The sequence below is a fragment of the Lepisma saccharinum genome, chromosome 1 (assembly GCF_977018435.1).
Source record: "Lepisma saccharinum chromosome 1, izLepSacc3.1, whole genome shotgun sequence".
Taxonomy (NCBI): domain Eukaryota; kingdom Metazoa; phylum Arthropoda; class Insecta; order Zygentoma; family Lepismatidae; genus Lepisma; species Lepisma saccharinum.
In genome coordinates, this window is record NC_139229.1 from 149,600,306 (window position 1) to 149,616,096 (window position 15,791).

The following is a 15,791-nucleotide window of genomic DNA, read 5'->3' on the forward strand; positions in this document are numbered from 1 at the left end:
ACTTCCACACAAAACATATAATGTTGCGCGGTACGGGAAGAATTGTACATTCTTCTTCTTCTTTTTCTGACCCTATCAACTGGCAGTCGATTTTAGTCATCTTCCTGAGTTTTTTTTTTTTTTTTTTTTTTTTATGTATTTAGTTCGCTATTCACTTATATTTCACAAGAATGAAAAAAAAAAACATCTATTGATATTTATTTATACTGTTTGTTAGATCGTCAAATTACATCTTCTTGCATATCCATAAAGAAGCCATATGGTAGGAGGAGTAGGGTCCGTGAGCAGGGCAGTAAGAGATGTAGGGAATGGAATTCTATTTCGACGTAAACCACTATATAATTTATCTCGTTCTCTGTCATAATTGGGACATTGTAAAAAGAGATGTGTAGCATCTTGATTATCTTCTCCACATGCGCAGGCTTGTTTTGTTGTAATATGTAGTCGTGATAAATGATCATTAGTGCGAACATGACCTGTACGTAGACGTATTATAAAAGTAATAACTGATCTTGGAAAGTTATATGGGTAGTACCAAGGTTTGTTTTGTGAATGTTCTGCAAACCATTTATATGTGTTGCCCGTGGATTGAAATTGTTCTATACACCACTGTTTCCATTTATCTTGAAGTTTAAATTTAACTCTTGGAAGAAGGTCCGTGTATGGAAGTCTCGCAAGTGAGGTAGTTTCCGATGATCGAGCGGCTTTGGCATATGTGTCCACACGTTCATTTCCCGTGTTTACTTGGTGAGCCTTTACGTAACTAAACTGGACGTTGATATTTCTTCCATTAGCATACTGAGTTTGTTGGATTATAAGTATGATGAATAAAGGATGTTTACAAATCTGAGGATATGAGGAACTCAGCGCCATTAATACGCTTAAAGCATCTGTTATGATGAGAATTTTTGTGTAATTATTATGGATAGCGTAAGTGAGAGCTTTATATATTGCATAACTTTCTGCAGTGAAAATAGAAGTGTCAGGTGGTAAACGGAATTGTTTGTTTATATTTTGATCTGGAATGAAATAAGCACAACCCACACCTAGGCGGTCTTTGGATCCATCAGTATAAATGATTAGGTGTGTTGGCCATTTCTCTTTATACATGATATGTCTTCCTAAATCCCTGAAATGGATATTGCATTGGGTATATAAGGGTATGTCTAATTCATAAATTAAAGGATGTTGGAAGGTAAAAGACTTTGCACGTGATTCCAGGTCTATGTATTGGCAATATACAAAATAAAAGAATGTGTGTTTAGGATCTATGGCTTTATTTTCTGTCCATTGTTTTTGTATTTCAAATAATTTATTGAATGGGTGCGTATGATTTTCCCAGGTTTTGAGCAGAAATTTTATTGTTAATTGGATCCGTCTATGTGTCAAACTAGTTTCTCTGCTTTCCATATATACACTGACATTAGGACAGGACTGCATGAGACCTAAGCAGGTCCTCAAAGCTTTTCTCTGTAGTATGTCTATTTTGTCTAAAAGACTTAATTTTGCACCCCCATAACTAAAGGCTGCATACTCAAAGTTTGATCGAAAACAATTCCTATAAAATAGCAGTAAGATTTTGGGGTGGCCACCCCATTTAATTGTTGTGATACTACGGAGTATATTTATTATTTTACGGCCTTTATTGATTAAATGCGTGATGTGTGTATTCCATGTGAATCGCCTGTCAAAATGTATACCTAAATATTTATGTGTTTCTATTACTGGGATATTAGAAATGTGTGGTATATTGTTAGGATGAGTATCCAATCGTTTATTATTAAAACAAATAATTTTTGATTTTGTTTCGCTGATGGATAATCCTTCTTTGAAAAACCACGCTCTTATGATGGCGATTAAATTCTGCATTGCTATTATACCTTGAGTAGCATCATCTGTAATGTTATAGAAACAGAAATCATCTGCATACTGAAGGGGATGAAATGGTAGAATTGGTAATGCATGTATCTCATTCGTATAGATATTAAATAAGAGAGGGCTCAGAGGTGAGCCTTGAGGTATGCCGATTGAAGTGGAACGGGGATCGCTTAGTTTGTCGCCGAACCATCCGAATATAATCCTGTTGGAATATAGATTCCACACAATTGTTGAAAGTTTTGGGTGTATATGAAGATTCTCTAATTTATGACAAAGATTATTTAAATTTATAGAATCATAAGCTTTTTCAATATCTATAAACAAACTGAAACAGTAGGAACGTGTAATTTTACTATTTTGAATTGCTGCTGTTAGAGTGGCTATAGCATCTTGACTACTAAGATTAGTTCGAAATCCAAATTGTGTGGAATGAAAAAAATTTTCACGTTCTAATAACCAGGATAGTCTATTTTTCATTGTGCGCTCAAATATTTTTTCCAAAACTGAAATTAGTACTATTGGTCTGTATGAGGATGCATGGTCCGGAGATTTGTTTGCTTTTAAAATTGGAACAACTACATGATTTTTCCATTCTAACGGAACTATGCCGGTTAGATATATATTGTTGTAATGTGAAACAAGAATATCTGTTCCGGTATTCGGTAAATGTGTTATGGCCTGGTACGGAATACCATCAAGACCTGGTGCTGTGTTTTTCACATTTTTAAGAATTGTTGTTAATTCCTCTCGGGTTACAGGTGGAAAATCTTTTGTAAATTTTGAAGGAAGATTCTCGTTAATATCATATTGTAGATGAACAGATGGTGGAGTTAATTGGGAGAGAAATTGATGTTGCCAACTGTCATCTATCGGTCTTTTTTGAGGAGAACGTGGTTTGCGTAAAGAATTGAATTTATGCCAAATATTTCGGGATGATTCCTGCATGTCTATCGAATTGCAGTAGTTAATCCATGCTTGTCGTTTGGTTTGTAAGTATATTTTTCGTGCTTGAGCTACGGACTTTTTCCATGATATGAGGTTTTCAGGATTGGGACATGAGGCATATTGTTTTTCTCTGATTTTTCTATTTGATTTTGCCTCTTCACATTCTGTCGTCCACCAATGTATCTTTGGAAACATTGTTTCACAATGAGTATTTTTACGCGAGGTTAGTATATCTAAAGCTTTAGTAATATATTGAAGTAGCAGTGAATAAGATATAGGCTGGGAGGAAGTAAGATGTTTTCTTAAAATAAAGGAATCTATTAATATTTTATATAATTCCCATTTTACATTGTTAGTTTTCCAGCGGAGAATTGGTAATTGGACGGGGGGAAAAAGTTGGCTTGGTAAAAATTGGGCACGAATATATATGGGAAAATGATCGCTACCATGGAGTTCATCCTCTATGAACCACTGAAATTGAGGGAATAATGAGTCCGATGTTATAGTTAGATCAATTGATGTTGGATTATTTCCATTTCGAGGTATATGTGTTGGTGATCCATCATTTAAAACGATGAAAGAGTTGTCGTCCATCCAATCCACTATACTAGTGTCAAGTCTATCTGCTGTATGCATACCCCAAGCATCGTGATGCCCATTAAAGTCCCCGACAATTAAATAAGGACTGGGTATGTTGAATGTTAAAGCTTGTAAATCAGTTTGTTTTATATTTTGAGAATTGTAATTGGAAGGGATATACACATTGATTATCGTAATTTTATATCCTGCTATGTAAATTTGGATTGCTCTTGCTTCTACTTTATAATTCTGGAATAGTTTTTTATGTTTATGTAATTGTATTTCCTGGTAGGCTACCTTTTCATGGACATATATACCAATTCCCCGTTCCGTATCTTTGTATGGAGGTCCTATACAATGATAATGGGAAATTCTATATATTTCTTGCTGACGACCCTTAGTTTCTTGTAAACATAGTATTAAAGGGTGTCTTTCCGTCACTAGTTTTAGTAGATCTGGTTTACGTGCAGAGAAACTATTGACATTCCATTGAAGTAATAATGTCATATTAGTCAACTTTTATATAATTGATTTTTTATGAGGTGAGATTCTGTAAAACGGCCAGCAGGTTTGTAGATAGGGTATTAATATGTTGTAAAAGAAGTTTCTGTTGCTGTAATTCTTTTATTTGCACAAGAGTAGACCATAGAAGCGGTATTGTCTTTAATAATGAGGTGTAAACCTCTTGAATATTTTCAGATGGGAGATAAGAGGATGGTTGTTCTACGTTTTTATCTATTGAATTAGCATGCTGTACCCTTGAGGAACTAGAATTAGAATAAGCATTTTGTGCTATATTTAAAGAGGTCTTGGGTTCTGATTCAGCAGAAGAAGTATCTGTAATTGATGTTGTGGAAGGATTAGAATGAGTATGTATCCTTGGTTTCCTAGGATGTTTCCTTTTTTCTTTTGGTGTCACTCTGATATTTTTATGTACTTCTATCGTCTTCCTTGATGTATGTGGAATAGGATGATGAAACGTTAAAGCAACTGGAGTTAAATTTGATCCAACAGAATGATTTTGCCATTTATTAATGTTGGGGCTGTGATTTGCAATTAAGGTAGGTTTAGATGTAAGGGTAGGTTGTGCATTATGATTTGGAATTTTTGAGCCTCTAGGTGAAGTATTTAGTCGGGCACGAAACTGAATAGGAGGAAAATCTGTTTTGTTTACAATGGGATTCAGAATTTCCTCTATAGATGGTGGTTGTATATATGTGCCTTCAATAATTTCTCTAACCTCACGATAAGAGAGATTATCGTTCGCCATTCGTTCCTGTATTTGTTGTTCTCTTTGCCACATTGGACAATTTTTATCAAGAGCTGAATGAGCTCCTTGGCAATTAGAGCATTTTACTGGTAGGTTACAGGAGGAACCATGCTTAATGTCTCCGCAGGTTGCGCATTTTGGTTGGGAACGGCACTGAGTTGCCGTGTGTGCATATCTGAAACATTGTCTGCACTGAAGAACAGCTTTTTGCCTTGGATTAACTTCATATATCATGCTATTTATGATTATTTTTTGGGGAATTACACGCCCCAAAAATGTCAGACATATAAGTTTTGTATCTCGTAGCAAAAAAGTTCCATCATTTTTCCACAACTTCTTTTTCATGCGTTTGACGTCAATGACTGGGATAGGCGATTGAACGCCATCAAGTACATCCTGCTCGCTAACATCATATTCTATCCCGTAAACTAGTCCTTCTCGTTGAAGTAAAGATTGCGGTATACGAGATTTGATCGAGAGCTCAGCTTGAAATTTTGTATTTTTGACGAATTTGTTTGCCTCCAGAGCAGATTTAAACGTAATTCTAACTCTATTACGACCACATTGATCAATATGTTTCACTGGTATTTCTGCCTTCCTAAATTTATTTCCTAGGCTTCCCCCAGCTAGATTTCCAATATTTTTCCCTATACCCTCTATCAAGACAATGTATGGGCCACAACTGTCGAGTTCATATAAATTCTGATAGGAGATCCTTCTGTTCTGAGATTTGATACAATTTTCTGTGTTTTGAGACATTGATCCTTCTTGTGAATTATTACATTGATACTCCTCACTATTGATGTTATCCACTTCGATATATTGCGCCGGAGAAGGAGGAACATCGGGATCCACATAACTAACTTGAACACTAGCATTTTCATGCATTAATGCAGCATTATGACAATCGTTTGAGTCTTCTTCCATTTGGACTCTGTTTGTAGACCTTAAACGGCCTTTTACTTTACTTCTTATATATCTTCTCGAAGATCACACACGCTTAATTGACACAAGTTATCTCTCTCCTCAGCACTTCGGCTGTTTGTTTCTTTATACAGCATATTTGCATAAGATACAATTCAATGGGCTTGTTTTAAAACGTTGACTTCGCCATTTATTATTTATCTATGGTCAGGAAATTTTGAGACAAGAAATGGGTGAAATTTCCAGGCATTGTGAAAGCCTGAGAGAGTATTTACTAGTGTATAATTTGTCTGTGCTCGAGTAGATCACACTTCCCTCAAATTGTCCATCGACTCAATTACAGGAAAATATCGGTGGACAAAATGTTGTAAACAAGCAGCATTCAAAATTCCACATAATAGGTCAAGCTTTATTCATTTTGTGATATATTATTTATTAAAAGAGCAGTAATAGATAGTGTAAGTATAAATTTATTAAATTTATTTAGTTCTTGACGTTAGTTCTACCTGTTTATGCACACTACATGCAAAATAATTAGTTACCCCTCAAAGGTAAATTTCTCGAAAGGGACAGACAGCTGAAATTCGTAAGTTCATATAATTTGAATATTTTTACTTACGTATTCTGCATTGAGAAACATTGCTGAAGGTGCATTTCGCTTATTTCACGGAAATAAGCTGTATTTGCGACATATATCGAGTAAGTTTTCTTCGTTTCTTTTTGCCTTCGGTAACACACAAAATGGCTGTCACAGTTTCACTACCGTACTCTGCATGCAGCGTTTCCACCCCATTGCACCCAAATATGCCTACATAGCCCCACGAACCATTCATATATAGCCTCATGAACCATTTCTGGTAAGGTTAGGTTAGGTAGGGTCACGTATAGGTTACAATAGTTAAAAATTGGTTTAGAAAAAAATATGCGCAGCCCCACACACCATTCTCGCATAGCCCCACGAACCATTGACACACAGCCCCACAAACCATTTGCGGAAACGTACCTTCTTCAGTTACAAAAACACATGGGTAACATTATAGTATAGGGGTGACGTATGTCTTCAAATTTACAGGAGAAAGTACTTACGGAAATCGTTTTATGTAGCGTTGTGGAAGTTCGTGAATGTAGTTTTGATCCATTTTAATGCGAATACATGTTGTTTTCTGCGAAAATCTCTGTCCGACATGCTGTTTCTGCTGCCGCCATTTGCTTTCTGCACGAGAGCACAATAGATGATGTAATCCCGTAGTCAGTGTTTCATACTCTCCATGTTTTCACTAGAACATGACGTGTCGAGTATTTTCTTTAACTATGTTTGCCTAACCTAACCTTACGGAAAATGTTTTTTGGGGCTAACGTCAATGGTTTTTGGGGCTAACATCAATGGTTTGGGGGCTAACATCAATGGTTTGTGGGGCTAACGTCAATGGTTTGTGAGGCTAACGTCAATGGTTTGCGAGGTATTAGCATAATTTCATATCCGGGCACGAAAGTAGGTATTTTCCAGTGAACGAGGTTGCAACACTGCATAAATCGACAAAACACTCACACAACGTGCGATGAACCAGTACACTGTCGCCATAATGTGTATTACAGAATCGAAATAACAAGTAACAGTAAGTACTCGTAAATGTAAGAAATAGACATTATCTTACTTAGAAATGCATTGTTTCACCTTAGGAAATGTCCCGCATTCCAAAATAATATGTTAGAAATGTAAAAAATTGCAAAATATATGATTTATAGGTGTCACCCCCATACTATAATAGTACCAACACATGTTTGGCAACACTGACCGGGATTACGTCATCACACACAGGCTACATCCACCTGGAAGTAAATGGATGCAAGAGCTTTCATGCATCGGTCACACATTTTTATCGAAAAATAGATGATTTACCGGCAAAATTAAATGAACGGTAAGAGAAATCACTTCCCAGAACTTCCATAACTATAAAGAAACTGCATTCGGTAAGTAATTTCTCCTGTTAATTTGATTAAATCCGTCTGTCCCTTATGAGAAATTTACCGAATGCTGGATAGTAGTGTGGAAGGAAGTTCTAAGCTTGGAGAAACTATTTAGCACAGTTAAAAACTTAGCTAACTACTATTTACCGGAGAAATGATTTGGTAGCTTACGCATTATTCACATTTTGCTGGTTCATGATTTACAGTCATCTCGGACACGTATTTCCGGCAAATTTTCATGTGAGGCCCGAAGGTGGTTTCATGCTTGAGACCAGATTTGCTATCGGGTGTTTAAAGCATTTAAAAAAAAGGTAAAGTAAAGGTAAAGTCCTCCCCTGTGCATAGCACCATGCCATGAAGGGGTGTGGGGGTAACGCCCCACACTTTCTTGATCCGGTCGTGAGTGGGGGTGATGTGATCAGCATCATGCCCCTGACTGCCTTTACCCCCCAGGGTTTCCCCCAGGTACCCAATGTTATTCGACGCTGGGTAGGCGCCGGGGCCGCTTCCATCGTTAGAAAAGTTCCCGGATTTGAACCGGCCGGGGATCGAACCCGGGACCTTTAGCATGGTAGTCAGACGCGTTACCGACTGAGCCACCGCGGCCTTGTTTAAAGCATTTATAGATGTTATTTAATGCTGAGCCTAAGGACCATAAATGTGACCTACCTAACCAAACAACATCAACACCTACCTAACCAAACAACATTCTTCTCATCAAGAAGAAGAAAATGAAGTAGGATCGGTCAGTTTGTGCTCCGCTAGTTTTACTAAATTTAAAGTGTTTTATATGGCTATGGTGTTGAACAGTGTTACAAGCGAGCTTCAGTAAGTACTAAACTATATGTTTTTATGTATAAAACATGAATTAATATCATGAATGAAGTGGTATATTTGATACTTTTCTGCGTTTAATGAAATGTAAACAAACAAGCGATGTCTAAAGTGTTGTATAGCCAACTTTTTATACAGCGTAATAGGAGCACAGACTAATAAGTATCGACATGAGTATGAGTGTGTGCGTGGAATGTCTGTAATTGGAGGTTTACCTCTGTTGAGGGCAGTAAATAAATAAATAAATAAACAATAGCTTTTACGGACATAACTCTGCACTGGGAGTCTGTGTCCAGGACGAATGGCCGCTGACAAACTAAGCATCACATATAGGAAAGAGGTATGGAAGGGGAAAATCGTTTTCCGAAATCACATATATAATCACTAAGACTAAAGTAAGTGTTAACATGTATAAATAGAAATCGAAATGTGTAAAGACAAATCATGTGTTCCATGATTAGTTTGGAATTAAACAATCGGAACTTCTATTTTTGAGAACATAAATTCCTACATTTGAAAGGCATGGAAATTATAGTTTTGACTGAAAAGGAAGCTACAGAGTGAGTGTTTAGAAGGAAATGTAAAATGTTTATTGATTGATAATAGAGAACTCAATTATTTTACGTAAGCTAGAATATTCAAATGCTAATAAAACATTAATTTATTTTCAGTGCTGGTGTTCAACGCTGGAAGTAGCATGAAAGCCAAAACATGCCAACTGTAATTGTGGTGGATGTATCGCTGTCCATGACAACACCTGTTGTCATTTCAGAAACGGGCGAAACTGTCAACAAACAGTACCTTGCAATTAATGGCATAAGTACTTTGCTTGATTATCTGGCAGTTCATTCAAAGCTAGAATTTGTTGCTTTGGTAAGTCTGTGTGTGATGCCTTCTTTCCATTGAAACGTAATGTGATTTTATGTCTTCATGATTCTGAACTGCTTATCTTTTAAATTTCCAGTTGTTACAGTTTCAAGAATTTCTTTTCTGCTTTCTGTTGTTCTTTGTTTTTTTTTTCACAACAAAAAAAATTATATTTGTTTCCACTAATTGAAGTGTGTCACTGGGACTGGTATTTTTTTTATCTGGTGTTAACCTTGTATGCAAAGTATTCTTCACAGGTCAATGTGAAGTTCCCCATGCATATTGCACCTTACTTTATACGAGTTTTAAATATATTTTCATTCATTTATAGGTTGCATTTTCATCTTTATATGAAATAGTATCTCCATTTACACGTGACTTTGAGTCCATTAAGGCAAAACTACAAGTTCTAGAGGAGTATGACAAGACTTGTGTGGAGGTTGCATTGCATGCAGTCAACACCCTTGTGTTGGAAGAGTGGGGAAGCACAACACCATGCCAGGTAATTTGGTGCTCTTTAGAAGGAAGCAAATTCTTTTAAACTGACAAGTGTGAACTTTATTGTGTTGCACAAATCTGCTGTATTGATATGATTTGGTGAATGGGGGTTTTTGAGTCAGAATCAAATGAGCCAATAATGTTGTCAATATTCTTACAGATTTATTAAATGCATCCAGAAAGTAAGTTTCCCTGGGGTCGTGCACAAAAAGAAAACATTATTTCATTCAATGATTTGTTGCCACAGATACAGCATTTGTCCAGTTACTTGTCAACATAATTCCCACCGGAATACAGGCACTTGTCATTGCGTGGGACCAACTTCTGTATACCTGCATCATAGAAGTCCACCGCCTGTGCGACGAACCACTGTGTGACAGCCGTCTGAAACTCTTTGTTGCTGTGAAAATGTTGACCGGACAGGAACATTTTCAGGTGCAAGAACAGGTGCTAATCACTGGGAGTGAGATCCGGGCTGTACGATGGATAATCGAACACCTCCCAACCGAACCTGCCCAGAAGGGCTGCAGTGCGCCTAGCCATATGCGGCTTCGCATTATCGTGCAGCAAGATCACCCCGGCACTGAGCTTACTACATCGCTTATTCTGAATGGGTCATCACAATGTCCCCAGTCTCACCTCTCGGCAGAAACTCGATGAGCAGAATGCCTTGTCTGTCCCAGAACACCGTGCACATCACTTTTCGCACCTACACAGTCTGTTTGAACATCGTCCTGCATGGAGATTCACTGTGACGCCAATGCATGGACTGCTGCTTGCTTTTTGGGGTGCTGTATGCAACCCACGTTCCATCCCCTGTGATGATCCGGTTGAGAAAATCGTCATCATCATGGTAATGCTGCAGAAATGTCAGCGCCGTGCCCATGCATTTTCCTTTGTGTTTCGGGCATCAGTTGTTTCAGCACCTACAGGGTGCACAATTTCCGGAACAATAGGCTTTTGGTAACAATGTTGTGCAACAACGACCGAGAAATCTGCGGGAAATGGCTGCCGAGTTTCACGACGATCCTCCAATATGTGCTGCTGCACCTGCTCCACAAGCTCATCCATAACAGCCGATGGCTGCCCACTGCGCTCGTTGTCAGGCACATTTTGCGGGCCTTCAGTAAATGTCCTGCACCACAGGCCTGTAGCTAGAACTGACCTCCAGGGGGGCTCACAGGTTATCAGGGGGGGGGGGGGGCTTTGTAAAGCAAGTCCATTTTTCAAAAGTTTAATAGTATTAAATGAAGGTAACTTATGTGTATTGGGGTCATTAAGTTAATTTAAAATATAAAATTTAGAAATATCTTACACGTACTACAGGTTTTTTTTCTACATCTTCTAAAACATCTCTTGAAGTGCTAATGCATCCCTTAATACACACTCCACACTATTTTTGATGATACAGATATTTATATCATACATGTTAAAATGTACAAGGTGGCGCAAAAGTCATCACTTGATTTTCTTAGCCTATAGCTTGTGTTTTAAATTAAACACAGTAGTTTTTTTTGTGTTAAACTTTTATTCATACTTGTAAGTTTCATGTCCTCAATTTTTAAAGATAACATCCAATAAATGACCACCATTCGAATTGATGCAAATTTGGGCTCTTTTTATTGTGTTTTCCATGTGTTGGAAAACTGCAGGGAAATGTTTTCAATTTTATGCTGAATATTGTCCTTTAGTTGCTGTAACGTCTCTGGCTTATTCACATAAACCAATGACTTCAAATATCCCCAAAGGAAAAAATCTGGAGCCAACAAATCGGGGGACCTGGCCAGCCATGGCAAATCACCAAGACGGGATATTACTCTGCCCGGAAAAGTGTCACGCATTATTGTCACAATTTTTCCACATTCTTGTGGGTTATACTTATTCATTTTCACACACAATAAATTTCGTGAGTATCTTCTATTTAACTGACAAAACACTACTGATATAAACAACAAGATGTCAAAATAAAGGTCAGTTCAAATAGGATGATGACTTTTGCGCCACCTGTTACAATATTCACTTCAATCATAGTGCATACCGCACATTCCACCCCCAGGCCAAAGCAATAAAAAAAACTTGGGATCTGTTGACATTTGATGCAGATGCGGAATGTATGTGGATAATGACATCAAAGTCACAGATTTCTGTCAAACGAGAGACTGCAACAGGGGCAGGGAAGGTACAGATATAGAAGGCTCCCTATGAAAGAACTTTCTATAGTCTAGAGAATCTTCTAAACACTTGTTGCTGCTTAGACTTCTGCTCATAAACAAGATGAACGAACAAAGTTGTGAACAAAATAATACCGGGTGTCCGAGAAGTCTTTGTATGAAAAGAAAAATTAACTGTATCCGCTATATGCAACATAGACATGAAAAAATGGTACCAAAATGTTTGGAAACTATTCAAGTTTTATTGGCAATAGGAAAGAAATCAATAAATCTCCACATGAGCACCCTTGGTAGCACGGAGTACATCTAGTCGAAATTGAACTTTTCGCCATGCATTAGCCAACATCACAGGAGGGATTGATGTGATGACTTGGGTTATCCGTTGTTGCAGAGTTGCAAGATCAGATACAGGAGTTCTGTAGACATTGTCTTTCACATAACCCCATAAAAAAATGTAAAGGGGTTGGTTATGTCTGGAGATCGTGCAGGCCACACTGTCGGTCCATCTCGACCAATCCATTTTCCAGGAAATTTCTGATCAAGGTATAGGAACGAACCTCCAGACTCCAGTGTGGTGGTGCACCGTCTTGTTGAAAGGTAACATGTGGTTGGTATTCTAGCAATTGCGGAATAGCAAACAATTACAACATGTTGAGATACACTCCAGATGTTACGGTGTCCTCACAGAAAATGAACGGTCCGATTATTCTGTCATGCAGCAGCGCGCACCAAACATTCACCTTCGGGCTGTCCATGGTCGACTCCCTCACCTCATGAGGGGGCTCCTTACCCCAGATACGCACGTTGTGTGTATTCACTAAACCACTGACACGAAAGACCGCATGGTCTGAAAAAGCAACACGTTCCAGCTAGCCATTATCAGCGTCAATGCGTTTGCCGTCATTGGGCAACAAAGCCTGCAGAATTTGCACTTTGTATGCACGAAACAGTAAACGTTTGTGTAACACATCATAAACAGAACATTTTTGGCATCTGTAATTCACGTGAGGCCGTATGCACGGATTTCTTCGGACTGCGCACAAAAGCCACTCTGACATCTTCCACCCTCTCGTCTGAGGTTGCGTCAGCAACAGATCCTGTGGTCTTGAATTTGTCATATCACGACTTAATGCTCCTACCATCGGGCGGCACCTTTCCGTACGATGTTTGAAACTGTGTGTGCACTGTTTTTTGTGACCTGCTCTCGTGAAACCACAGGATACATTCAGCTTTTTCCTGACTTGTGCACATTTCCGGTTTGCTGGACACTGGCACTGCTACACTACTGCAACGTTACAGAAACAAAAAAACTTGAATAGATTCCGAACATTTTGGTACCATTTTTTCATGTCTATGTTGCATATAGCGGGTACAGTTAATTTTTATTATCATACAAAGACTTCTCGGATACCCGGTATATTCTGTGTACGTTTTCAATCTTCACCTCAAACAAATTAGAATACAAAATAGTTTTACCTAATGTCAAGGGGGCTGGTGGCAGTGCCTGGCTACGGGCCTGCTGCACGAACGACGCACCATCTACTTGCTCATGACGTCTGGCCCATACACCTGGCACAGCTGACGATGAATATCGATCGGCTGTATGTTTTGTGCGTTCAAGAACTTGATAACCGAACGAACCTCGCACGTGGCGGGAGAAGGAATAAGAGCCGCCATGTTTCATCGCTGCCGCGACGCTACTGAGGACTTTCGGGCATCTTCTAGGACATTCACTAGCCAGAACATGTGCCTCTCACGCATGCGCAGAACCGGTTTCAAGACGCATGGCCTGCCACCTGTGGGTGAGTGGGAAACTTACTTTCTGTAAAGTAAAGTAAAGTGTTCCCCTGTGATTAGCACCACGCCATGAAGGCGTATAGGGGGTGTGGGGTAACGCCCCACACTTTCTTGATCCGGTCGTAAGTGGGGTGATGTGATCAGCACCACACCCCTGACTACCTTTACCCCCCAGGGTTTCCCCCAGGAACCCATGTTATTCGACGCTGGGTGGGCGCCGGGGCCGCTTCCATTGTTAGAAAAGTTCTCGGATTTGAACCAGCCGGGGATCGAACCCGGGACCTTTAGCATGGTAGTCAGACGCGTTACCGACTGAGCCACCGCGGCCAACCACTTTCTGGATGCACCTAATATGTCGGTAGATTTAAAATTATTTTAATATCTGATCCCAGGTAATACTTTTTGGGTTGATTACAAGATGAAAGCATTATTCACTATGGTGTCTTGAAAGACATCACGATTATCTCTAACCGTTATTGGACAATTCTCTTTGTTTACTGTGCATTTATACATGTATGTATGTGAATAATTTGCTTTTCATCCAATAGTGTTTATTTAATGCAAGGTTATTTTTCAATTTTTTTTGTATATTTTTCTAGATTGTTCTGGTGACAGATGGAACACCAGGCGTAGGTCCAATGTCCCTGAAACATTCAGTAAGTACGCTGAATCATCGTGATAGCTCCTCACCCTTTCCTCTGCCATTCTCCTTCCCAGCTAAGTTGAATGTTATGTGCATCGCATCACAGGAAGATCCCAGCATTCAAACTGCTCTTCCATTGTACCAGAAGCTGGTAGAATTAGCTGGAGGGGACGGGAGTGTTTTCGTACCTGAGGGAAGTTTATCCATGAAGGTCAGTTGCAAATTAATCATTTATATTGTGTTAGAGATGATATGATCCATATTTTTATGTGACGTCACAACTTTAAAATACGAGATGTGGCTAGGAAGAAACCGGACTGTTGCTACAAAATCTTTTATTGGTAATTTTGTACAATACGAACAGTATCCCCTTCAAAGTACTCTCCTGAACTATCGATACACTGCTCCATACGAATCTTCCATTTCTGGAAGCAGTGTTGGAAATCATTTTCTGAAACCATGTTCATAACTTCCGTTGCTTTTGTTTTCACAGGTTCTACAGTCATAAATCTGTTTTTTTTTTCAGTGCTGATATGACACTTTGGGAATAACAAAAGGTCACACGGAGTGATACCCGGCGAATAGGGTGGATGTTCTAACACTGGGATCCCATGCTTGGCCAAAAAAGCCTTGACTGACAATGCCGTATGGACAGGAGCATTGTCCTGATGAAGAATCCATGAGTTGCTCTTCCACAAATCAGGTTGACGTCTTCTTACTCGCTCACAAAGGGTCGTCAGCACCTTAATGTAATAATGTTGGTTGTTTTGCAATAACTCGAATACTCAAGCGACGATCCTCTCGAATCAATTCACCGACATTTGCAATGTTTGTTTCCGTTTTCGACATGCAAGGCTGTCCAGGACGCAAGTCATCCGCGGTCACTTCTCGTTCCTCTTTAAACCTTTGAAACCACTCAAACACTTGCGTGCATGATAAACACTCATCTCCGCATACTTTCTTCAACAAACCATACGTTTCTGTGGCAGATTTTCATAAGAAACTCCACATTGATACGCTGTTCCACTTTCTCACTTAACATTTTTCCGACGGAGCACTTTGTCGACAAGCTACAGCGGAACTGAGAGCCACGCACCCTGGGAAATCAGAAAGTTGATAGGCAGGATATCACGTTATACACTCATGCACCGCTTGACCTTGACACGCTTGCAGTTTGTCAACAGCAACATCAATCTGTTTTTTTTTCTAGCCACACCTCGTATGTCACTAATATATTTGTTTTGAGCAAAGAAAGCATAATTTCCATGTTATTATATGTAATATTGCACCTTGTTTGTAATGTATATATTTTGTTTAATGTTTATTGTATTGTATGCTCTATTATGAGTAGTTTAATGTATCTTCATGTTTGCGAGAGTGCACTATGTGAATTTGTATTTCTAAACATGTATAGATG

At 38.8% G+C, this 15,791-nt stretch overlaps 1 protein-coding gene across 1 annotated transcript in view; it reads left to right on the forward strand.

The window, feature by feature from the left end:
- Window positions 1-5,918: 5,918 nt before the first annotated feature.
- The window catches only part of IntS14 (integrator complex subunit 14), a 36,802-nt gene continuing 26,929 nt past the window's right edge, over window positions 5,919-15,791 (forward strand). The window contains exons 1-4 of the mRNA XM_083124858.1: window positions 5,919-6,054; window positions 9,070-9,271; window positions 9,597-9,767; window positions 14,331-14,585. Of these exons, the coding sequence (XP_082980984.1) occupies window positions 9,110-9,271; window positions 9,597-9,767; window positions 14,331-14,585 (588 nt within the window). The 5' untranslated portion in view covers window positions 5,919-6,054; window positions 9,070-9,109. The remainder of the gene's footprint in view (window positions 6,055-9,069; window positions 9,272-9,596; window positions 9,768-14,330; window positions 14,586-15,791) is intronic.